At 39.3% G+C, this 27,002-nt stretch overlaps 1 protein-coding gene across 2 annotated transcripts in view; it reads right to left on the bottom strand.

Moving 5' to 3' along the window:
• Window positions 1-380: 380 nt before the first annotated feature.
• Window positions 381-27,002, bottom strand: part of LOC104611994 (uncharacterized) — a 37,780-nt gene continuing 11,158 nt past the window's right edge. For both annotated transcript variants that reach the window (XM_010279298.3, XM_088898663.1), the window contains 5 exons: window positions 6,877-7,123; window positions 2,506-2,634; window positions 2,204-2,419; window positions 1,500-1,623; window positions 381-1,008 (listed from right to left, as the gene is read on the bottom strand). In XM_010279298.3, the coding sequence (XP_010277600.1) occupies window positions 770-1,008; window positions 1,500-1,623; window positions 2,204-2,419; window positions 2,506-2,634; window positions 6,877-7,123 (955 nt within the window). In that variant the 3' untranslated portion in view covers window positions 381-769. The remainder of the gene's footprint in view (window positions 1,009-1,499; window positions 1,624-2,203; window positions 2,420-2,505; window positions 2,635-6,876; window positions 7,124-27,002) is intronic.

Below are 27,002 nucleotides of genomic sequence, written 5' to 3'. Positions count from 1 at the left end.
CACCAAGTACATCATCCCACTTTTGTCAAGTCTTGGCTAAACCACATTAGCCATTAATTATTGGGCTTTTTTACCCTTAATTTGACGATACTTCTGACTTTGGGATTTCGCGGAGTCGGACTCAATTGTCTTGCTGGTAAGTTCAGCACTTTGAAGTGAGGTCTATACTATGAATAAACAGAGTACCACACATTTTATTGGTCAGTCTGACAACAGAGCATCACACATCTTTCACATTTTCTCCAACCACAGAAAAGTAATCATGTTTATAATGCAATATGGCCAATAGATGAATAGAGCCTGAACCTATACTTGTGGGGTGCAAGAAATCAACATACCATCCATGATTCATGCAAGCAAAAGACCGAGGAGAAAATCACTTGAGGAAGAAAGAGCACAAGATGACATTGCAAAATGATGTAAAATCTCTTCACTCTTGGGTTAGTTCAATTTAATTTATTGCATGTCTATTTTTTGTAGCTCTGTGGAACTGAAATGCAAACTGCAGTTCAGCATCGCAAGCTTCCTAGTTCTCAAAAACCTAGAAATAGTGCCATAAGTATCATGGTCTCGAGTACCTGAAAAGGGTACAAATTGTAAAACTACAAGAAAAGATAAAATTTGATGCAAAAGTAGGTCTAAAGTACCAAGAGTCATTGGTTTTCCCTTTGATACCCAAAAGCCCAAGTTTGCACAATATCATGTTCTTCCATGAAAAACTATTTCATTGATGTTGCTACTTAGCAACTCCTGGAACTGGAAGTTCCCTTCAGTATGGATACTTGAGTGGTTCTTGCTGCATTGCTTTTTGTACAAGCTCCGTCTGTTCCTTCACATGAACTTGATAGAAACCGGTAGCTGTGGCTGCAGATGGAGCACGTCCGACATACTTGATGTCCTCCATAGTACCTCTGCCCAGTGCCCTCATGGCAGTACAAAGCCGAGGTGCAACGTAAGTATATGCACCCATATTCATTGGCTCTTCCTGACACCATACAATCTCTGCATCTGAAAGGTCACAACCACAAATAAACCATGTAAAGTCAGCATTAAGAGACTTACCTTATTCAAAGTAGTGTAGAACCCAATCCTAGATCTAAACAAATAAAAGACATACATGAGAAGACTAAACCATTTTCCAAACAACCACAATATCACGCTTTTAACTGTCAGGCTACCCCCCCAGATTATCCACCAAAATAAAGATTAAGAAAAGGGGAAAATGAAACAGGATCTAGCAGCTGAGTCATAATTTTTTATGTCTATTTTACTAAACAAAAGATGGAATGATCATCAGTACTTAAAGGTTCTATTCTAGATTCATATGAAGTCTCACGGATGGTATTCACAAAACTAGTAGTATCAGTTTTAATAGACAATAGCCGTTTAAGGATCTTAACTCTTAGCAGTATTGCCATAACATTCCTTTTTACACTTCTTCCTCTCTGATATAACAACTTGTGATATCACTTCTATTTGTCGAAGCTAGATGAGCTTACTTGGATATCTCTTCAGCTCTCGCTGGATCAGATCATACGGGAAGGGGCAAAGCTGTTCTACCCTGCAGATTGCAATGTCGTTGCCATTAACTTTCTTTCGCTCTTCGTTAAGCTCATAATAAACCTGCAGACAATAAATTTTGACTTTTGAGTGTACGTAAAACCAATTGTCATATGGGTGTATCTTAGATTTTCTTGTAACTGTGATATGTGCCTTAGGAGAACTCACCCCTAAAAGCTAGCTGTTAGAGGGAGGGAACCCAAGCACATATATACCCCACAACAGCATCTCATACTACCGGTGTGGGATACCTCACATTAGCATCCCATACTACCATCATGGGACAAATGGATCGTAACATTCCACCATGCTCCGCAGTCCCGGCGCCCACGCATGCTGGCTTTGCACTAGTCCACCTAGTCCCAGCCGAACACCGCAATACCAATGTCACCACCTGCGCCGCACGATTGCAACTGGGAGGCATAGTGTAGGCTCTGATACCATTTGATATGTTCCTTAGGAGAACTCACCCCTAAAAGCTAGCTGTTAGAGGGAGGGAACCCAAGCACATATATGACCCCATAACAGCATCCCATACTACCGAAGTGGGATACCTCACATTAGCATCACATACTACCAACATGGGACAAATGGATCGTAACAAACTGCAAATGGAAAAGCAATAAGAAAACAATTGTCATACTTTGCCAGAGCAAAGAACTAAGCGTCTAATGCCCTCCTCAAGATCAGAATGGTTGTTTTGGTCCTTTATAAGGCGCTTGAAACGGGTCCCTTGCTTGTCAAAACCTGGGTGACCCTGGACATCATCAAACTCAGATAGATTTGACTTGCAATCCTTGTGGCGTAGCAGGTTCTTAGGAGCTATCACAATGAGTGGCTTTCGGAATTCCCTGTGTATCTGAGAGATGAAAGCATTCACCATAAGAGAATAAAGAAATGACTTAGAATATCAAAAGGAAAATTAGCATTGATTGGTAGTAATACCTGGCGCCGCAGAACATGGAAATAATTAGCAGGGGTTGTAACATTCACAATCTGCCAATTGCATTCCTGGATCTGCCTCCTAAGTGTTGGATCCATCTCAGGTATAACATAGGGATTATCATCGCTCATCTGCATTTTCCTAAGTATTAGTATGCAGCTAAGACTAGCTGTGGGCTGAGGCTAACAACCAAAAGGGGTGCTAGCCATTACTCAATATCTTGCACAAAGCAATAAAACCATCTTTCTGTTGCTGATCAAAAGAAAAAAGAAGACAAATATGGTTCAACCTGATTCTTATAAATAAAAGGATACCAGTAGTCCAAGGATTTCAGAGATATTGAACTTCAAATGAATTATCAAAAGGAGGCACCAAGCTGGGAAGAAGAGATGCCCTTTCCTGGGCAAAAGAATCAGGATAAATGATAAACCTAGAGCAATGTTTGTACTTAATGGGGATCATGGAGCATATCCCATTTAATTGTTGGTTAATAGTTTCTGTAGAAAAGGTGTTTATATAAAGCTTGATCCACTTAAAAGGTAAAATAACAGACTGCCACAAGAGATTTCACCACTTAGATATCAACACTTTTGTTCCCACCGGGAGGAGATTACTTTTTATGATAGTTTTGATGTTCTGGATATGAATTAGCCTTGTATCTTCCGTATTCTTTCTTGTACAGACTTTACATACTTTTAAACATTCTGTTGAGGAAGTCTTTCCATCCTTTTAATACAAAAATTATACCATTACTTATCGAGAAAAAAACAAACAGATAAAATAACTAACAATAATGTCTACCATCAAAACAAATTAAATACTTAAAAATGTTGCAGGGAAATTACATGATTGATAAAAAAATTACTTTAAGACATGGTTCAAAGTTCAATGAAGTTAAACACTTTTTAGATAAGATAGATCATACAAACATGATAAAAAGTAACGGTAAAATCTGATGTGGGCGCCGGCAGCAGCAGCAGCAATTTAGTGTTCTCAGCAGCAGCAATTTAGTGTTCTCATCCTATCTTATCTATTCAGTATTCTTACCTTATCTGCTTTCAGTAGCAGGGATTAGTAGGAGTCTTATCTATTCAGTGTTCTTATCTTATCAGTTCAGTAGTATGGATTAGTAGGGAGTCTTATCTTATCTTATCAGTTCAGTAGGATAGATTAAGGGAGTCTTATCTTATCTTATCTTATCAGTAGGATAGATTAAGGGAGTCTTATCTTATCCTATCAGTTCAGTCTTATCTTATCAGTTAATAGGATAGAGTAGTAGATTAGCAAGGAGTCCTCCTAAAAGTAGGATTCTACCTCTTGTAATCTCCTATTTAAGGAGCTGATATTATTCAATAAAGGCATTGAAAATTTCAATCAAGAAAGAGAGCAAGGAGAGTTAGGTGATCTCTTGGACAAATCACCATTAGGGTGCCAAGATAGGTTCATCAAGAGCAGGGAGGAACAAGGGAAAACAGGAGGTTTTCTCCGTGGACCGACCCGTGACGAGATCCTATTCCCGGGCCCATAACAAAATCTCAGGCTGGCAAGCATGAGAACATGGGTTTGAGCAGGAACAAAGCCAACCACTGGGTTGTGATGGGCCAGCATTTTTCAGATTTATAGTTGGGCATGGGCTGACAAATCCTCTGTTACCCAGATATGGAGATACTTCTGGACATGGTTTCGGATATAAAATTTACAGTTTCACACTAAAATCAGAGTATCCAATATGATAAAGCATCCTTGTACATGTATCCCAGGTATCATAAGACAAAACACTGCCAAACCTTTTTTTGGTAATAAATAAAAAGTAATTTTATTAAGAAAAGAAAAAGGTACAATAGTGGTGATAAGATATCACCCAGTAAGAATGACAAAACACCCAAGAGAGAACCAACTCCCAAGCCCAAGCAAAAGAAAAAAACTAACTTTCAATCCTTCGAAAATTAACCCACACCTTGCTTCCAAAGCATGCAACCCTCAATAAACACTACAAAAAAAAATGACCATCACAGAACATCTCCCTAAACAAAAAACTCAAAACCGTCAACGGATACAATAAATAAAAAAACTCAAAGCACTGCCAAACCTTGAATTGATTTTAAATTTGATACATATATTATTTTGTGCATAGGGAGACAGTCTGAGACTGTCTGTAAATCTCTTTATTGATTTTAACCCTCCTGGAAAAAGAAAAAAGGATTAGATCTAACAGTCTAACTCTGGCCTAACTTGAGCTTGGTTAGGGTTGAATAAAACAGAACACACAAACACAGTGGTTTCAGGATTTAAGGCTTAAGGTGGTGGTCGGTATCAGTATATCCGAAATCTGAAGTCTGGAAAGCAAAAAAACTCTCCAGAAAAGCTCAGAAACTATTCAGTGGAAAACATAGCCATCACAATCCCTCTTTCGTCCCTCGAGGCTCCCCCTATTCCGGAGGGCCCAGGATTGCCCATGCTGCTGCCATCAAAGGTCAGTTTGGTAAAGCCAGAGTCCAAACAGAATTTGAGACCCTCTTGGCTAGGGCTGAATCTGCAATTCCCTTCCAATTTCTAGACAAATCATCAACTGAGAAGTCCATAAATAAGTCCAATGTTTTCAGCCAATGAACTACCCTTGCATGAATCACTTCTATCACTGATTCTGTACTTCTTTCCTTTTCTAAGAAGATTCTCAAGTTTCTTTCTTCCCAAATAGACAAACACACTGTGGCCCTAACACATCTTCACATAATCTTTGCTCTTTTAGTTGGCCAGCTAGAAGGAGAGGAAGTAAACAAGCTTTGCACATCCCTTGGTGAGTTCCATCTACACCCAAATAAAGAAGTAAACCATTCCCAAATATAATTTGCAAATTGACAAGAAATTAGTAAGTGAAACCCAGACTCACCAGCGGCTTTACAGAGGACACACCAATGAGGAGACAGACATCTATTGGGCCTTTTTCTTTGAAGAAGATCTCCTGTGTTAATTCTTTCCAGTAAGGCTTCCCAACAGAAACTTCCCACCTTCAAAGGAATAGGTTGAGACCACACCTCCTTAACAGGAAAGGATAGACCAAAGGGAACAGCTGGTTGTATCAAGGCTTGAAAAAAGGAAGCACAAGAGAAGGTACCAGAAGGAGAGAGGGTCTAGATTCTGCTGTCTACCTTTGTTGGTTCCAGGAACACTCCTTCAAGGATGGAAAGGAGTGATAAGGTACTATCCAATTCTGTGTCTCTAATTTCTCTTCTTAGTCCCAAATTCCAACCGAACCACGAAGAGGTCTCAGAAAGTACAAGGAAAGTAGAAACTGGTTCATCCTTGAAAGTAGAGATGGAAAATAAAGTTGGGAACTGATCCTTTAAAGGAGAATCCCCAACCCAAACTTGTCCCCAAAATTTAATAAGGTGGCCAGAGTGCAAATCATAACTGATCCTTTAAAGTAGAAACTGGTACAAGGAAGAAAGAGAGGCATAATAGCTTGGATTGTTTTCCTAGGAGACACCCTTGTGGTCCTTGCCAGAATACCAGAGTCCCATCCATTTTCTGCAAGTTCATGAATACTATTCACTATCTTAGCCCACAACTTTTCTTTTTCCAGATAGAATCTCCACAGCCATTTCCCTAATAAGGCTAAACTCCTCGTCCTTATATTCCCTACACCTAGACCTCCTTCCTTCTTACTTCTACACACCACCTCCCAGCCCACCCTATGGTCCTTTTTCTCCTCCCCTGGTTCCCAAAGAAAGCCCCTCATTAGTTTTTCTAGCTTACTAGTCACCCTTGCCGGAATCTTAAACACCAACAAAAAATACACAGGCAAGTTGGCTAAGACAGACCTAATTAAGGTGATTCTCCCCCCGAGGTTCGGAGGTCGATTCAGTGCGCTTGAATGCCACCCTCATAAGTTGCCATTTTTTTATGAAAAATAAGAAACTAGATGAGGAGTTCAGAAACATGCACAAGAGGATTTATATGGGAAGAGCACATTAATGAATAGCTGATCACATAGACAAGAACTACAAGAATCTTTCAAATCATTTAATAACAATTGTAAAGCTTTAAATGTAAAATAATGCCTCTTTAAGTATTTCCAAGAACGGATATTATCACAACATCATATATACACACATATTACCAATAGTGCATGGACATAGGCATCGGGACTGCAATCTGGCATATTTCCAACACAAACAATTCATCCACTAGGAAAGTCTGTGCAACACTGATTTACATGTGCATAAAGACATCTCAAGATGTGAGAAATGTATCTTATACTTCTAAGCAGGAGCCTCAAGGTTGAACCTCGAGACATTTTCCTTGAGACTTGCATCAAAGAAAGCCCAATGCAAAAACTTCATATGCTTTTTAAAAACTGGTTTAGACAGTACCTGAAGATATCGCTCTAATCGTGCACTTGAATGTTCAGGGCCTTGACCATCATATCCATGAGGAAGTAGCACAACAAGCCCAGTTTGCCGTAGCCACTTTGATTCCCCACTACTTAAGAACTGGTCGAACATCACCTGAGCCCCATTTGCAAAATCACCAAACTGAGCTTCCCAGATTACCAAGGAATTTGGATTTTCCATTGAATAACCCAACTCAAATCCAAGGACAGCGAACTCTGAAAGAGAGCTAAAGACAGAAGAGCAGATAAGAGAAGGAAAAAATAAAAAGAAAAAAAGGAGTAAAAGTAACACAGAAGAAGTAATAATCATGACACACCATTTTGAAAAGCAATAGAGTTCCATATTCCACATTGCAAATGCATTTCTTTTATCAGCACACATTGCAAATTCATGTTGACCATTTTCAGTACTGGATTTAAAAAGACTGGAGATAATAAAATAGAGTTCAAAACTTCTGAGTTATATTATGGATTACTTAGACTTGTGATCTAGAGGATTTAATGGTAACAAGAAGAGATTATAATATAGTTTTTAATTTTTAGGTTTGAAGGAGACTGCTATAACCCAGACAATTCTCACAGTTTTCTGAACTAGATTTAAAGGGTTGCAAATTGAATGAGATCACCGACCATAAAAGCAGTATTAGATGGTAGAAAAGCCAGCAAGCATGCAGGATAAATCTGATTCAACACAGAGAAATCATTCCTCTGTTCTCTGTTTACCAAAAATCACACCAGACAATGTACAGCCATATAAAATAAACAAATAAGGTTACATTCCATTTCTGTCCTTGCTTTCTGATTTCTGAAAATAAACTCCTAGTCAGTTGATCTATGTTCACTTAGGAATTGGATTTGTCTTTAGACATCATCAATGGCTGAGAGTATCTTGGTTTTCTATGGTCTAATAAGAAAAGGTGAATATATTAGTCTCTTGTTCTATGTTATATGAAAATTTCAAAATGACTGACTTATTCACTTCGGAAGCTTCAAATTTTAGTGTAAATTCCATGTCAGCACCCTGTCTATATGCTGAGCAATTTAAGGTGAAGCCATGGAAAGTTCTCAGGTCATATTATCAGATGGATGCATGATAGTTCAGATTGTTCCCATGATTATTCTAATTAGAATTTAGAAAGCTAGAGCCTTGGATTTCAAAGTGAAAATCTTATCTAGATCTATTCTAAGCTCAGCCATTTAAAAATGAGTCTAAGGCTGGGACTAGGAGAATATGTTTAGGGCTTCTATTCTTCTAAAATAGCTGTCTCTTTTTTTCCTTCACTAATTTTTGCATCTTTTGATGATCATCTATGAGGTCTATGTGGTGGCTCTATGGATACACTTGATGTACTATAGTACTATGATCCTTGTGGTACTGTAGCCTTATTTTCTTCCTTTTATCTTTCAGCCCTCTAAGGGCTCTTTTGTAATATATATATTGGGGGTGGCAGTTGATTATCAGATTAGACACCCCTGAAACCTTTGGTGTTCTCATGAACTGGAAGATTGACATGGTATCAGAGCGGGTCATGTTGTTAGACAGTTTTGTATGCCCTTAGCTTCAATCAGTTTTGATGTACTTTTGATATTTAGTGTAAATAAATAAAGTACATGTTTAATTCATGTTGTGGTATGTTTTTGTGTAAGACCCTAAAACTGGACACTTATTGAGACTCGTGTTAGTTTTAAATGTTCACAGTCGTTGGATAAGTCTGGGGAGAGTGTGTTGCCAAATGTTGGGGTGGCTTGTCTCAGCCGCCAGGGTGAGACCCAAGGCACACGCAGTGTAGGATTACTTGAACCCTTGAACCGGACCAGATTTCCAGTATTGCCCTGGACCTTGGAGATTGATGGGCAAAACTGAAAAATTACACCTAACCCCTATACCCGATTATGGTACTGCACTAGGTGTCGGATTGGGCTGTCTTTGATATGCCAATCAGTGAGATCCTTAGCGGGGGTCAAAACCTGGGTATGTTGGGACAGTCTGAGAATTCATCTGAGTGGGTGATCATAGTGATGGGATCAGCCCCTTTGTCGAACAAAGGTAATGATCGGGGATGCACTCTCTCTGATGGAAACCAAACTGCCGGCAGTTGATTTCAATCGTTGGAATTTTGTTTTGCAAAATTTATATATATGATAATATATACTTATATACGGTTTCAAAATGTTTGCAAATGGTTTTAATTCGCGGGATCCATGTGAGTAGAGAGTGCAGCACTGTTCCTTGCAGCCAAGGGAGAGGTCCTCTCTTGTCGAGCAATGCTTGATCATTATGGGCTGAGAGGTTAAGTGTAAGGTCATTTAGGATAATACCTGATGGGCTAATCTTGCATCTGTCCACAATCCCTGGGTTTTTATAAGATAGCTTGGCCCAAGGACCACTTAGTGTAAGTGTTGGACCCATAGGGTCCATGTGATGGGCTCAAGGGGTTCACTGGGATTTCAAGTGAATTCGGCTAAGCCTTGTAACAGAGGCTGGGCCGAACCCATGTGGTTGATGTATAGATCAATGCTTGGGTCCCACGCCATACAAAGAAGCCCAATTGGGCAGCAGGTTGGAAGACTATTGAGCACTTAATACATATTGGGCCTAAAGCCCATTTCGATATGGGTTGATTTGATCAATCACTTAAAGGGGCAGATCTGAGATTAGGTTACTCTCAGAAGTAGAGACAGAGTAATAATAATCTTTTGTGAAGAATAGGTAGAGACAAAGTTTCAGTAACCCATCTCCAGTTTGCAGATGACATAATAATCTTTTGTGAAGGTTGTGATTTGATGGAGCTAAGGAATCTGAAGGATTTAATAATTCACTTTGAGAGGGCCTCAAATTTAAAGGTAAATTTTGAGAAGAGTTGTGTTGTAGGAGTTCACTTGAACAGAGAGGAGTTGGAGTCTATAGCAGCCTTGCTAGAATGCACCTACTCTTAGTGGCCTCTATCCTACCTAGGACTTCCTTTAGGTGCAAATCCAAAGGAAAGTAGGTTCTGGAACCCAATGGTGGAAAGATTTGAAAAAAGATTGGCAGCTTGGAAGAGAAACTATATTTCCAAGGGGGGTAGAGTTACTTTGATTAAAGCAACTTTATTCAACTTGCTTTTATACTTCCTGTCAGTCTTTAGAATTCCTAAAAGGGAGGCAAAGAGGTTGGAAAAACTAATGAGAGATTTCTTATGGGAACTTGGGGAAGAGAAAAAAGATCACTTGATTAGGTGGGAGGTAGTGTGTCAAAGTAAGGAAGAAGGAGGTCTAGGATTAGGGAATGTGGTGAGCAAGAATGAGGCTGTTTTAGGTAAGTGGCTTTGGAGGTGGCCCCTGGAGAGGGAGAGGTTGTGGCATGAAGTAGTGAAAAGTATGCATGGCTACTCCGAATCAGGTTGGGATGTGGGAGTATCCTGAAGGGCTTTGCTCACAACACCTTGGAAGGCTATCTCTGGCATTCTTCCTAAGTTCCTCGGTTTTGTAAGGTATGATGCTTGCTTTGGAAACTCCATTCTTTTTTGAGAAGATACTTGGGTGAGCTCTCAACCCCTAAAAGATCATTTCCCTTCTCTCTATTCCATCTCCCTCTTTAAAAAGAAACCCATTTCTTGGTTCCTTTCCCCCCCAATTTGCCCTTTGGCCTTAAATTGGGATTTTGGGTTTCGAAGAGGGATGAAAAATCTCTTTCGTTTCAGAGTTGTTGTTGATTCTAGATTCGGTGTGTTTGGACCTCCCTAACCCGAATAAAAGAGTTTGGTCCCTAACCCCGATTGGCTCATTCACTTGTGCTTCTTTCTTTAAAGCCCTTTGCTCCAACCCCTCCTCTCAGGTCTTCCCCATTAAAGAGGTATGGTCAAGACCAATTCCCCCCAAAATAGTTGTGTTCTGTTGGGAAGCCTATTATGGTAAGATCAATACTGTGGAAAACTTACAAAAAAGAAACCTTTTATGTGCTTGTCCCCTAATTAGTGCTCTCTGTGTAAAGTGAGGGGTGAGACTGTAACCATTTGCTGATATCACGCTCCTTCGCTACCAATATTTGGAATTGGGTTGTTTCTTTATTTGGGTGCAGGTGCAATTTGCCCTCTGAAGTAAAGTTGTTGTTCACTCCGACTGCCTTTGGGAGATTGACAAAAAGAGGGAAGCTAATGTGGAAATGTATTAGAGCCGCTACGTTGTGGAGTATATGGGAGGAGAGAAATGCTAGAATATTTCATGAACAGGAAAGAAGTCTTGCTGAAATCAAGGAATGCATATTGACAAGGACTATCTCATGGTTAAAATCTTCACACTTGTTGGCAAATTACTCCTTTGATGACTTAAGGAGAAATTGGGCTGCAGTGGCTACTAAAGTCTCCACCAAGATCAAATCACAAGCTGAATGGATTCCCCCACCGGATGGTGTGGTAAAATTGAATTTTGATGGTAGCTGCCAAGGTAACCTAAGGCCATCGGGAATAGGTGGGATTCTGAGAGACAAAGGCAGCAATATGTTGTCTCTATTTTCAGGACCAGTGGGTGAAGGTGATTTAGTAAGGGCAGAGCTACTAGCAACGGTACAAGGTATACAGATGGCTAGTCAAATTGGAGTGACCAATCTGCTAGTATAAGGGGATTCCAAGGTAGTAGTAGTAGGCTGGCTAATTAGCCCAAAAACAGCCTGTTGGGACTACAGATATCTGTTAAAGAAAGTTAAATGGTTGACAAGGAATATGACTATCAGGTTTCAGTGGGTCAGAAGATCAACAAATGCAATGGCTGATTCTTTGGCCAAGCAAGGGGTGTCAAGGGGAGATCTATTTTGGGCTACTTTGTATTTGTATCTCAGGCCTAGGCAGTTTTGGTGTATATGGTTCAGTCCAAGGGGGGGGGGGGGGTAACATCTCGTGCCTCCTCCTAGACTGATTGTATTTTTGATATTTGATTTAATAAAACTACTTTCATTCATCAAAAAAAAAGGAAGCAAGAAATCTGGTGCCAAGAACTTCTCCAAAACACAATGTTACGAGTGCAAGGGATTTGATCACATTGCTTCTCATTGCAAGAAGAATAATGTTTACACTTATTGTAAGCAGCATGGACACATCATTCCAGACTGTTCAATTAGGCCATCTAAGGGTGTTCAAAAGAAGAACCAGCCGTGTGCATATCAAGTGACTTGAGGGACAAACCATTGATATCTCTCCTACCAAGGGTGATTCTTCTACTATGAGTGGGCCTTCTACATCCAACGATGAAGAGAAAATTCAGCAACCGGTATCCTCTATCATTTCCTCTGCCTTTTCTGCTATCAGCCTGTCTGCTGAGTTTTCTAGTTATTGTTCTTCTCAATCTCACATTTGAATCATTGACTCCAGAGCAACTAATCATATGACAAGGGCTTACCCTGAACCCCCAAATAGCACTTCTAAAACCCACCATAGACATACATTACTACCAATGGTGAAAAACTGAATACCATTGGTAGTAATGACCTATCCCTTCAGCTGTCATCCACTGCCCTCTTTCCTCTTACCAAAACCCTTTTTGTTCCTAACCTTACTACTAATTGAATTTCTGTTGGCCAACTTGTTGATAAAGGATATACACTTATATTTTCTCTGATCCAAGACCAATACACTAGAAAGGTGAAAGGGAAGGGGCATAGGTTGGGCGGTTTATTTGCATCAGAGTTTGAGAATTCTTAAGCATCAGTATCATCAGCATATTTTAGTTCAACAACTTTTGAATCTTTTGTTGGGCAAAGAAATAATGCCTGGGATTTATGGCATAAACCATAGTTGTCAAGGCGACACCTAGGCAACAAGGTGCCCTTTAAGGTTCGACTCGCCTAATCGCCAAGCAATTTTTTTACTTCCTACTATAAAATACCTTTTTTATCAATAATTGTAAATTGTATTGAATTAAGATTCTGAAAATTACAAAGCAAGGGGGCTAAACAATCTCAGCTCCCGAGTACAACCATTGAACACCAAAATACAATTACAATACAGCCCAAAATATAGAGCTTTTGTTCACCCCTTGCCTAGTTAGACCATCTGCAAGTGAGTTTGCACTTCTCTTTACCCATTTGTACTGAATTTCAATATCCTTAGTCAGCTACTTAAATTTTCTCTTATAATTATAAAATAGACATTATTAAACTAAAATAATCATTTTGTGTGTTTATATACTAATTTCTTTTTATTGTTTTCTTATTTATTAGGGTTTAATCAACACAAACATTACTAAATGTTGTAGTGGACCCTCAAAGACTTCAAAACCTCAATCAGTAAATAAGAAAGAACTTAAAATTTTATCTAGTCAGCACATTTTATTCTTCCATATACCCTTCTTCTTCTTCTTCTTCTTCTTCTTCTTCTTCTTCTTCTATAACAAAAATAAGGGTTTATCAACTATATTTTTTGAATTTTATTTTCCTTCTTGTTTTTCTTCTCATGAAAATGTTGATTTTCTATACTTTAATATGAACTTTATACTTTTCTTATGAAAAATATGAATAATTATTAAGGAAATACGGTTATGGTACTAGGGAACTATTCTAGGATCTATGTTTTCAACATAAAAAAATCCATCGCCTAGGCGACAAGGCGCCCCCCTATTGCCTAGCCTCACCTTGGCACCTTGAAAATTATGGCATAAACGTTTGGGACATCCATATTTTGAAAAATTAAAATTTTTGTTTTAACTCTGATTCTATTAAAAATAAAATTCCATCTTTACATATATTTGAAACCTCATGTGTTTCTTGTTTTTGAGTAAAAGCCACATTCTACCCTTTCCTCACACATATGAACATGCCACCTCACCACTTGAAATTATACATAGTGATGTTTGGACCACACCTGTTATTTCTTGGCTTAGATACAAGTACTTTTTCTTGTTCATTGATGATTGCACTAAGTACATGTGGATTTACATTCTAAGAAAAATCAAAAGTATATTCTACATTTCGGCTTTTTTATGCTATGATACAAGTTCAATTTCAGTCTCATATACGTATACTCCGCTCAAATTCAAGAGGAGAATACACTACTTATCTAAGAAGTCATGGAATACAAGTTCAACGAAGCTGTCTAGGCACACCTCAACAAAATGGAATGGTTGAAAGCAAGGATAAAGTATCGGTATCGGGTATCATATCGGACAACTCGGATATGAATATGGATACGAATACAGATACGGATATGGATACGCTTTGGAAACGCATGGATACGCTAGGGAAATACATACGAATTTCATAAATACATTAATAACACTAAATTTAAGATCAAAATAATCACAAAATAGTATATAAATACATAAAAATGTAAAATATTAAGGATACATATTTTTTTTACCAAAGTAGTCGATCAAGACTACAGTCAGTCTTGAACTCCAACAGATTTCGGATTGAGAAAAAATAGAAGAAAGAGAAAGAAGAAAGGAGAAGAAGCAGAAGTACACAAGGTTTTTGAAAGGAGGGACAGATAGAATGAATCTGCCGCCGCCACTCTCTTAATATTTGTAGGTTATGTTCACTAAATGTAGGAAATGACAGAACTGCCCTTAATGCTTACATGGAAAATAAAACAAATAATAGATTGAAACAAATAATAAACTGAAAAAACAAGTTGTCTAAGACAACTATCAACTAACACTGACATAACTAACAAAGGTTACACATGCTGTCATACGAACACAGTGGGGACCACAGCCGTGGGCCCCACATTAGTGTTCTCTACACTCCCCCACAAGTTGGGAATAGATATTTGTCATTCCCAACTTGAATAAGTCTGCCTCTAACTTCTTCCTTGGTACAGCCTTGGTGAGATCTGCGAACTACATGTTGGAGGTGATATACGGGAGACACTTCCTGTTATGAGACCCTTTCTCTGACAAAATGTCGATCAACTTCGATATGCTTAGTTCTGTCATGCTGCACCAGATTGTGAGCTATATTAATAGCCGCCTGATTATCACAATACACCATCAAGGGCTTCTCATAATCAATACCCAACTCTTCAAGTAGTGATTTCAGCCACTCCATTAGCCATTGACCTGTATTCAGCTTCGGCACTAGAGCGGGAAACAACACTTTGTTTCTTACTCCTCCAAGAGACAAGGTTACCTCCTACAAGGGCACAATATCCAGAGGTAGACCTCCTGTCATCAACACTCCCAGCCCAATCAGCATCTGTATAGACCTCAACCTTCATGTGATTATTGTTCTTGAACAGTATACCTCTACCTGGGCATCTCTTCAAGTATGTTAATATTCTCTCTGTTGCAAGAAGATGAGTAGTTCTAGAGGAATGCATGTACTGGCTGACAACACTGACTGCATAACTAATATCTGGCCGTGTGAGGCAGAGATATAGGAGCTTTCCAACCAACCGTTGGAACATAACTTTGTCTTCAAGAGGCTCCCCACCCTCTGCACTGATCTTGTGATTCTGTTCAATGGGTGTATTGGCAGGCTTGACACCTAACTTTCCAGTTTCCGCCAACAGATCTAGAACATATTTACTCTGAGAGATAAAGATCCCCTGCTTAGATCTAGCAACCTCAATACCCAAAAAATATCGCAGTGCACCAAGATCTTTCACCTCAAACTCTTGATGAAGGAGCTGTTTGAGGGACTCAATCTCACTACTATTATTCCCTGTCACTACAATATCAACCACATATACAGCAAGCAAGGTCAAAGAAGAGTCCACCCTTTTAATGAACAATGTATGATCTGACTGAGCCTGTACATAACCGAATTTTCCAAGGGCTAGTCTGAATCTATCAAACCAAGCTCTAGAGGACTGCTTTAATCCATACAATCTTCTTCAGTCGGTTTGCCTTATTCAGTCGGCAAACCTTCTTACCTGTCTCTGTATCATAGAATCCAGGGGGCAACTGCATGTAGACCTCTTCCTGTAAGCCTCCATTCAGAAAAGCATTTTTAACATCCATCTGGAACAAGGGCCAAGAATAACTTGTTGCAAGAGCTAATAAAACTCGAATAGTGGTCATCTTGGCTACTGAGGCAAAGGTCTCCAAGTAGTCTATACCATAAGTCTGAGTGAACCCTTTTGCAACCAACCGGGCTTTGTACCTTTCAATGGAGCCATCAGCATTATGTTTCACAATAAATATCCATCTACATCCAACTGGTTTCTTTCCTTTGGGTAGGTCAACTAGCTCCCAAGTATTATTTTTCAAAAGGGCATCCATTTCAACTTTCATTGCATCTTTCCACTCTAGAACTGATAAGGCTTCCTGCACTGTTCTAGGGATAAGGATATCAACAATGGAAGTGAGATAAGACCTGTAAGAAGGAGACATGTGATCATAGGATAGAAACTGGGAAATGCAGCGAGCTGTGGATGTGGTGCAGCGTCGTTTCCCTTTACGGACCGCAATAGGGAGGTCAAGGTCATCTGAAAAAGGAGGGGAAGTAGCAACAATGGAAGGTATCTCAGTGGGCCCTGGGACTGTAGTACTTGGATCTGGATCCGCATAAGGAATTTGAGCTGGCCTGGACTGCTGATGACCGAGATCAACCTGCCTGCATCGCCTGTGATAGACTTTCAACTCCTGATCCCTCTGACAACCCTCACCATTACAGCCTTCATCACTCAATGGGATGGGTAAAGGAACAACCTCAGATGAGTTAACCCCACTCTCATTGCGCTCCCCCTAAGGAAAAGGACCCAAATTCTCATTCTCACTACTCTCCCCTTAAGGAGAAACCCTAGGATAATAGGGTGCCTCCTCAAAGAAAGTAACATCCATCGAGACAAATCTCCTCCTTGAAACAGGATCATAGCAGCAATAACCCTTTTGAGTTTGTGCATAACCGAGACAAATGCATTTGGAGGCCTTAGGGTCAAATTTGGAATGATGAGGTCCAAGAAACTAAACAAAACAGGTGCAACCAAAGGTTTTAAGAGGAACAATAAACAACTCCTCGTCTAGGTATAGAAGGGTAAACGGAGGCTTCATATCAAGAACCCGTGAGGGAACCCGATTAATGAGATACATTGCCGTGAGGATAGCATCGCCCCAGAAACAGATAGGCACATTGGAGGTAAACATAATGCTTCTAGCCACCTCCAAAATGTGCCTATTCTTCCTCTCGGAAACCCCATTCTGCTGTGGTGTATGAGGACAAGTGCTCTAGTGAATAACCCCATGATCAAGTAGATACGAAGCCAGTGGCTTAGCAAAGTAAAGTATTCTTTTGCATTATCAGAACTGAGGACTTTGATTTTGACCCCAAACTGGGTTAAAATCATCTGATGAAAGTTTTGGGTCAGAGCGGGAACCTCATCTCGAGAACGCATAAGGTAGACCCAAAAAAAACGAGTATGGTCATCAACAAACAATAGAAAATATTTGTACCCACCCATAGAAGGGATGTGATATGGCCCCCAAACATCGGTATGCACAATATCAAAAGTATTATTACTTCTTTTATTACTCAAGGAATAAGATGTTCTACAATGTTTGGCAAGCTCACAACTTTCACATCTCAAATTTGACATCTCAACAGACTCAAATAAAGTAAGAAACAGACTCTTGTTACAGGCCCGCGAATAGAATCTCGTCTCGAGTCGGTCCACGGGGAAAACCTCCTGTTTTTCCTTGTTCCTCCCTTTTCTTGAGGAACCTATCTTGGCGCCTTAATGGTGATTTGTTCAAGAGATCACCATCTCTCCTCTACTCTGTCTTGATTGAGAATTTCGATGCCTCTATTGAATATCATTAGCTCCTTTAAATAGGAGATTACAAGAAGATAAGAATCCCACTTTTAGGAGGACTCCCTACTGATCTATACTACTGAATTTAGATAAGAACACTGAATAGATAAGACTCCCTACTAGATAAGATAGAACTGTATCTAGCTAGATAAGATGAGTACACTGAATTAGATAAGATGAGAACACTGAGTTAATCGCCCATTACTACTACTGTCCATTAAACTCTGAATTAATCGCCCATTACTGTTGCTGTCAATCATTACTGCTGTTAACGGCTGTAAAAGCATCCACAACAACTCTTCAAAGACCGAAAAGATAAATAACCTAATCGATTATGCCAACTGGACTCACACACCGAAAAACAAAAGACTTCTTATCCACTGGCTCTTTCCAATGAGAACTCTCTCTAAACAGGTAGATCACATTCGTCTCATGGCCAATCGCAATCACCTTCCTCGTCTCCAAGTCCTGAAAAACACATCAGTCAAGATAGAACTGTATCTAGCTAGATAAGATGAGTACACTGAATTAGATAAGATGAGAACACTGAGTTAATCGCCCATTACTACTACTGTCCATTAAACTCTGAATTAATCGCCCATTACTGTTGCTGTCAATCACTACTGCTGTTAGCGGCTGTAAAAGCATCCACAACAACTCTTCAAAGACCGAAAAGATAAATAACCTAACCGATTATGCCAACTAGACTCACACACCGAGAAACAAAAGACTTCTTATCCACTGGCTCTTTCCAATGAGAACTCTCTCTAAACAGGTAGATCACATTCGTCTCATGGCCAATCGCAATCACCTTCCTCATCTCCAAGTCCTGAAAAACACATCGGTCTGGGAAAAAGGTTACTGAACAGTTCCGATGTTTGGTAATACTACTGACTGAAAGCAAATTAGTATCAAGTTTAAGAACATGCAAGACTGAGGATAAAGAGATAGTATCAGATAACTTGATGTCACCCTTGCTAGAAATGGGAACAAGAGAGCCATCAGCAATGGATACTTTATCTCTACCAGAAGACAAGAGATAAGTAGTGAACAATGATGGCAAGCTAGTCATATGGTCAGATGCACCTGAGTCTATTACCCAACAGTGTTCAGTATTACATGGAGCTGAAGCATGGTAGGCTGAGGCCCGAATACCTGAATGAGCAAATGCAGATGTGGCAGAGGCTGATGGTGACTGAGATGACTGAGTCGAATTCTCAACCTCCTTTTCCAATTGTATTAGGGTGTGCCTTTTATGCCTGACGAGGATGCAGAATCATTATTCACAACCATATGAGCATTACCCATTTTATTCCTCAGTTTTGTTGGGACTAAATGAGGGTGGAGCTTCCAACATGTATCTTTCGTATGCTTGGATTTCTTGCAATGTTCACATACCAGATCCCGTTTATCTTCCTTCTTCATGTCTCTTTCTGTATCACCCCCAGACTTAGGTTTAACTACTACCAGGGCTGGGGGAAAGGGCTAATGTTGCATCATAACCTTCTTCCTGGTCTCTTCACTATGCACCAGGGAGTATGCTTGAGAGAGGGTCACACTATCTCTTGTCAGTATCTGTTGTCTCACAATGTCATAATTTGAATTCAAGCCAGCCAGAAATTCAAACACCCTATTAGTCTCGACTTGCTTTCTATGGGTCTGTGCATCTTTTGGACTTTCCCACTCAAGAGTCTCCAGATGGTCAATTTCATGCCACGGGGATTTCAAGGTAGAAAAATAAACAGAGACTGGTTTCTCTCCTTGTTTAAGGTTATTCACCTCACACTTCAGTTCATAGGTCTTAGCAACATTAAGGGGTTGGGAGTAGGTTTCTTTCATGACATCCCATATCTCCTTGGTTGTCTTTGCCCACAAGTAATTTCGGCTAATATGTGGCTGCATAGAGTTGCACAACCATGTCATAACCAAGTAGTTCTCCTGAACCCACTTGGTATACATTGGGTCCTCCTTGGAAGGTTCTTTCACATCTCCCAATAGATAGCTAAGTTTTCCCCTTCTCCCAATAGCCATCAAGGCTGATTGGGCCCATTCCAAGTAATTGGATCCGTCAAATCTCACAGTTGTAATCTGAAACGCAGTCTCAGACATAACTACCAGAACTGTTGTTCCCAAACACACCTTCTCCCTGATTTTTGAACTCCATTCTTGGTCAAGAATCAGTAGTTAAGAACTATTAGGGTTACCACACTAGAAAAACAGCACTGAAACAATCAATCACAATCAGAAAAATGTATAAAATCAGTTCAGATCTGATCTGAAACCAATCGGCAATCAGAATACATGCAGTCTGATAACAGTTCTCACTCTCAAAACAGGCTCGGAAGCTAAAACCAGGTCTGAAACTCACTTAGAAAGCATTCTGCAATGCTGAAGCAGAATTAGGGTTTTAATCGTAGGGTTAGGAAGACCTTTGTGAGAACATAAACAGTGCTCAGCCGCACTTTCCAAAAGAATTCACAGTCAAGTCTAGCCATAGGGTTAATGACAAACCCTAAAAAACCGATCACCTCTGAGAGAAAATAGGAGAGTTCGGCCGCTCCTCCTAGATAGGTCCAACCTATCTTGACTGACAGCAATCTCAAGCGAAAAATAAAGACTTACCCAGAGAACTCTGATCGCTACCTTCAATCGTGGCCTGAACCCTAACCTCCTCTGATTCTTCCTAATTACCAAAACACTCTACAAGCCTTGACAAGTCTTTGAACAGCTGCTAAACTTTTCTAGTAACCTCCAAGAATCAACCAACGAACAGCCCTTTGTAAGCTTCCAGCCCTAGATAGTTCTCATGTGGCCGGCTGAACTAGACTCACATGAAAAACCCTAGATAGGCTCTGATACCAAGTAGTCGATCAAGACTACAATCAGTCTTGAATTCCAACAAATTTCGGATTGAGAAAAAATAGAAGAAAGAGAAAGAAGAAAGGAGAAGAAGCAAAAGCAGTACACAAGGGTTTTGAAAGGAGGGACAAATCGAATGAATCGGTCGCCGCCACTCTCTTAATATTTATAGGTTATGTTCACTAAATGTAGGAAAGGACAGAACTGCCCTTAATGCTTGCATGGTAAATAAAACAAATAATAGTCTGAAACAAATAATAAACTGAAATAACAAGTTGTCTAAGACAACTACCAACTAACACCGACATAACTAACAAAGGTTACACATGCTGTCATACGAACACAGTGGGGCCCACATCAGTGTTCTCTACAATCAATATTAAGGATACATATGAAGAAATATATTACGATTAATAAACCGGGATGCATAAATTTATTTATAGTGCATCAATAAAGAGTCCAAGACACAAAACATATGCATCTATTATATCAATTATTTTTTATTTTACTATTTTAATTTTTTAACATTAAGAAAAGTCAACTAAATATTAAATTTTCAAGTACAAATTAAAATATTAATTAATAATTTAAAAATTAATCTCAACTTAAAGTATATCAAATTTGTTAACATTTCTAAGATACATATCATATACAAATTCACAATTTTTAATAACTAAAATAATTATTCCATTATTAATATTTTACTTATATAAATTTTATAAAATAAAAATCATTTTTTGAAATAAATGTAGATTAGTGGATTTGATAGGTTCAATTTAATATTATATTCTTCAATATTTCGTATATAATACTTTTATTTTTTTTGTAAATAATAAATATGTTGTTGTTACTTATTAATGTAAATTAAAATATTTGTAATAACTAATAAAAGTATATAAAAATTTTAAGATTTATATAATGTGCAAATTTATAAATTTTAAGTATTAAAATAATTATTCTATTATTAATATTCTATTTGTATAAATTTCTTCATATTAAAAACCATCATTTTTATATAAATGTGGATTTGATACATTAATTTCTATTAGTTTATAAAATACTATTTTTAAATATTATTTTTTTAATTTTTAGTTAGAATTGTTAAATATAAATGCGAGTAGAAATCACTAATTGCAAATTTAGTTGAGTTTCTTGTGAAAGGAAAGAGGGGGAAGATGAAAATTTCAGCAGTAGAGAAAAAAGAAGAAAAGAGTAGGAAGTCAACCAGGATTGTAAAATTAACCCTAGCCACATACCTCTCATTATATTTATACTTAACTTAAAGGATGAGATATTACAAGGATGCCCTTAGGAGGGCGGCTACTAATATAGCTGAACAGTCACAACTTAAAAAAACATAAACTAATGGGCTTAAAGCCCAACAACTTCCTAACTAAATAAAAAACAACTCGGACCAACTCAACACTCCCCCTCAAGTTGGGAGTAAATGTCACACATTCCCAACTTGCGTAAATCATGCTCCAGCTTATTCTTTGCAACACCTTTTGTGAGAGCATCAGCGAGCTGCAGATCAGAAGCAATGTATGGAAGACAAACTTCTCTATAAGTTACCCTTTCTTTGATAAAATGTCTATCCACTTCAATGTGCTTAGTTCGGTCATGCTGGACTGGGTTATGGGCAATGTTAATTGCTGCCTGATTATCACAGTATAGCATCATTGGTTCTTCTACATGTACACCAATTTCTTCTAACAGGGAACGGATCCAAAGAAATTTTGAAACTCCATGTGCCATGGCCCTGTATTCGGCTTCAGCACTTGATCTTGCCACCACTGTCTGTTTCTCACTCTTCCATGAGACAAGGTGGCCCCCAACAAGGGTGCACGCTCTTGAAGTTCATCTCTTGTCATCAAGGCATCCTGCTCGATCTGCATCTGTATAAGCCTCCAGTTTCAACTGTCCATGATCAGTAAACAATATGCCTCTGCTCGGGTGTCCCTTCAGATAAGCAAGAATCTTGTCAACTGCCTCCCAATGCTGGACTCGTGGAGCATGCATGTATTGACTTACTACACTTACTGCATAGTAAATGTCTGGTCTTGTCATACACAAGTATAGCAACCGACCCACAAGTCTCTGATATCTCCCAATGTCCTTTACTGGTTCACCTTCTAATGCATTGATTTTATGGTTTTGATCAATAAGGGTGTTGATTGCCTTTATTCCAAGCTTCCCTGTCTCTTGAAGAAGATCCAAGGCATACTTCCTTTGAGAGATAAAAATTCCATGTTTTGATCTTGCAACTTCAATGCCTAAGAAGTATCTTAGTTCTCTAAGATCCTTAATTTCAAATTCTTTTTGTAGGTTCCTTTTCAGACCATCAATCTCACTCAGATCATTCCCGGTGACAACAATATCATCCACATAAACAATTAGGACTGACACCAAAGATCCCCTTCACTTCACAAACAATGTGTGATCGGATTGAGTCTGAGTGTAGCCAAAAGAAATCAAGGCCTTTCTGAATCTGTCAAACCATGCTCTGGAAGATTGTTTCAAGCCATAAAGTGACTTCTTAAGCCTGCATACTTTTCCCTTTTCAGTATCATTGTAAAAGCCAGCAGGAAGATCCATATACACTTCTTCTTGCAGATCCCCATTTAGGAAAGCATTATTCACATCAAGTTGAAACAAAGGCCAAGAATATGAGGCAGCAAGAGAAAAAAGTATCCGAACAGAAGTCATCTTTGCAACTGGTGCAAAGGTCTCTAAGTAATCAATGCCATAGGTCTGTGTGTACCCTTTGGCAACAAATCTTGTCTTATACCTTTCTATGCTTCCATCTACCTTATATTTTACTATGTAAACCCATCTGCATCCAACTGTCTCCTTGCCTTCTGGTAGATCCACAATGTCCCATGTCTGATTCTTAATCAAAGCTGCCATCTCTTCCTACATAGTTGTCTTCCACTCAGGTTTGGAGAGAGCCCCACTAACACCCTTGGGTATAGACACTGAATCAAAAGAGGAAAGAAAAGCACGGTAGGAAGGAGAAAGTCCACTGTAGGATAAGTACTGTGAAATACAATGAGCAGTACACTTTCTCTTCCCTTTTCTGAGAGCAATAGGGAGATCAAGATTATCTGTAACAGTGTTAATAGAATCAATGGGAACTGAAACAGTAGCAAGACCAAGAGGAATACCTGAATCCATGTCAGCCGAATCTGGAGTCTCCAAGGAATCGACAGGAAGTAATGTGAGTTCTGCTATAGTGGAATCAACCTCCTTGTGAAGTCTCTGTCGTAAGTAATGCTAAGAAGCAGAATGCAAAGGAGGTGGCAAGGTAGGTGACATAGGGTGGTAGTCAAGCACAAGAGTAGACACAGGGACTAGAACTGGGAGAGGAATAGACTGCTGACTCACTTCCCCAAAACACTCCCACTAAGAAGGATTCTTTGAGAATAAGTACGTGGATTCAAAAAAGGTGACATCCATGGTAACATACCGACTCCCAGAGACTGGATCATAACAGCAATACCCTTTCTGATTCTCTGCATATCCAAGGAAGACACACTTCTTTGCCTTGGGATCAAGCTTCGAGCAGTGAGGACCAAGGATATGTGCAAAGCAGACACACCCAAACACCCTGAGAGGAATATGAAACATCCCCCCCTGAGGAAAAAGGAGACTGAACGGGGTGTTGAATCCAAGTATACGAGAGGGCACCCTGTTAATCAGATATACTGTTGTGAGAACTGCATCACCCCAAAACCGAACTAGAACTATATATGTGATCATCATGCTTCTTGCAATCTCAACAATGTTTCTATTCTTCCTTTCTGCAACACCATTTTGTTGTGGATTGTAGGGATAACTGCTCTGATGGACAATACCATATTCTAACAGATATGAGGCAAGGTGTCTTTCAAAATATTCCCTGGCATTGTTGGATCTGAACACCTTTATTCTTGTTCCAAACTGTGTTAGTACCATATGATGAAATGGCATCACCAAGGATGGTACTTCATCGCGGGATCTCATCAGGTAAATCCAAGAGTATCGTGAGAAATCATCCACAAATAAGAGAAAATATCGATAGCCTCCCATAGAAGGAACATGGTAAGGGCCCCACACATCCGAATGAATAACATCAAAAGAAGAATAACATCTTTTATTACTAGGTTTAAATGAATGTCTACAATGCTTTCCAAGTTGACAACCTTCACACTCTAGACTTGACAAACTAACAGACTCAAAAAGTTTTAGAAACAAAAAACTCAAAGAGAAGAAAAAGGTAAATGGCCCAAACAATTATGCCAAAGCATAATTTGACCCACAGACCCTGACTCACCATCCCTACTGACATGATGACTCTGATGAGGAGAAAGTACATCCAGGAGGTAGATTCCATTCACTTCACGACCACTCCCAATTGTCCTCTTTGAATCCAGATCCTGCAAAATACAATGACTAGGAGAAAAAATTACTGAGCAGTTCAGATTCTTAATCAAACTACTAACAGATAACAAATTAGTGCTCAATCTGGGAACATGAAGGACAGAGGGTAGAGAAATAGAATTACTAATCTTGACAGATCCCTTCCCAGCAATTGGAACATGGGATCCATCAACTGTGGAGACCCTATCTCTGCCAGAACAGAGCTAGTAAGTTCAAAAAATAGTAGAGCTTTGGGTCATGTGCATTGAGGCACCAGAATCTATAATCCAATGAGGTCCCTCCTTACCTAAAGTAGAAACATAATTTGCAATGACGTGTGAACTACCTGTGTGAGCAAAGGAAGTAGAGTGGACTCCACCAGTGCCACCTGTACCTTGTTGTCCGCTTGCGGCTGAACTGGAACTGGCTGTATCCCGCTGGTTCAGAAGTAGCCCATACCTCTCAAGTTCGGCCCTTACTGCAGCAGCTACAACAGACTCCAGAGAGGCTATAGTAGGAGGGGTCGGAATGTCACCAGTAACTGCCATGTATGCATTTCCCTTCTTATTTTTCAATCTAATCGGCACAAGATATGGGTGAAGCTTCCAGCAAGTATCTCTTGTGTGTTTAGGCTTCTTATAATAGTCACAGATCAAATCTCTTTTATCTTCCTTCTTGATTTCACTGCCACCCCGATCTCCACTTTGTTTAGGTTTCACAGCACTTACCATGGCAGACTGATCAGGAATAAGATTTTTCATCATCACATCTCTCCTGCACTCCTCCCCTGACACAAAGGCATATGCCTGAGAGAGAGTAGCATTGTCCCTGGAAAGAAGGCGCCATCGTGCAATATCATACTCAGCATTAAGGCCAGCAAGAAATTCAAACACCCTATACTTCTCTAGATGTTTCTGATAAGTAGTTGCATCCTTAGTGGTTTCCCAAGCAAATGTCTCTAAATAGTCAATCTCCTGCCACAGGGTTTTAAGGGCTGAAAAATAGGCTACAACAGGTCTATCTCCCTACCTTGTAGAAATAATCTGATTTCTCAACTGATAAGCCCTAGCAATATTCTGCCTCTGTGAATAGGTTTCTGCAACCCCATCCCATATTTCCTTAGTTGTATTTGCCCATAAAAAATTTTTACTTACATGGGGCAACATGGAATTATACAACCAAGTCATCACCATATAATTCTCCTGTACCCACCGGGAGTTGCTAGTTTCGGGTTTCACCTCTTCACCAGTGATACACCCTAATTTCCCACGAGCATCAATGGCCATCTTTGCAGATTGTGACCATTCTAGGTAATTTGCACCATCCAACCTAACTGTAGTAATGGTCCCAACCCCGAAAGGGTCTCTAGAACCTCCTCCCACTGGTCTCATTTCACTCCCGAGCTTATTTTCAACTTCGTGGCCCTCCATGCTTCTCAAAAAATGTAAAGAAAATAACTGAAACTTGCAACAAGATCAAACAAAACACTTTTTGGAACCAACACCACCTTTCTGGTGTCCTAAACTTTCTTCCAACAAAAGATTCCTTTTCTGTGGGACGGGAGAAGAGAGAGAAGAGGCAGTCGCTCTCTCTAGAAGCCTCCAAATTAGGCAGGACTTGAATCGCCCCTTACAAAAAACTCCAAGGAACTATTGTGGATGTTTTTGTTGGAAAGGAATACAGCCGCAGACAGCAGCAGTAATGGGCGTTAGATTCAGCGTTCCTATCTTATCTTATCTCTTAGCTAGATTCAGTGTTCATATCGTATCTCTTGGCTAGATTCAGTGTTCCTATCTTATCACTTAGCTAAATTCAGTGTTCCTATTAATTAGGCAATAGCATTATTATTTCCTATGTCTTTTAGAAAGTTTCTTAATGTTTTTTTAGAAAGTTTCCTTTTAGAAAGTTTCCTTGTGTTTTTTAGAAAGTCTCTTTTTGGAAAGTTTCTTAGTGTTTTTTAGAAAGTTCTTTTTTAGAAAGTTTCCTTAAGAAGGACTCTTGTAATTCCTATTTAAAGGAGCAGATGTTATTCAATAAAACTATCAATAATTTCAGTCAAGAAAGAGCAGAGGAAAGTTGGTGATCTCTTTAACAAATCACCATAAAGGTGCTAAAGATAGGTTCCTCG

The sequence above is a fragment of the Nelumbo nucifera genome, chromosome 2 (genome assembly GCF_055504915.1).
Source record: "Nelumbo nucifera cultivar China Antique chromosome 2, China Antique-T2T, whole genome shotgun sequence".
In the NCBI taxonomy this organism is placed as follows: Eukaryota; Viridiplantae; Streptophyta; class Magnoliopsida; order Proteales; family Nelumbonaceae; genus Nelumbo; species Nelumbo nucifera.
This window is presented reverse-complemented; position numbering and strand designations above follow the sequence as displayed.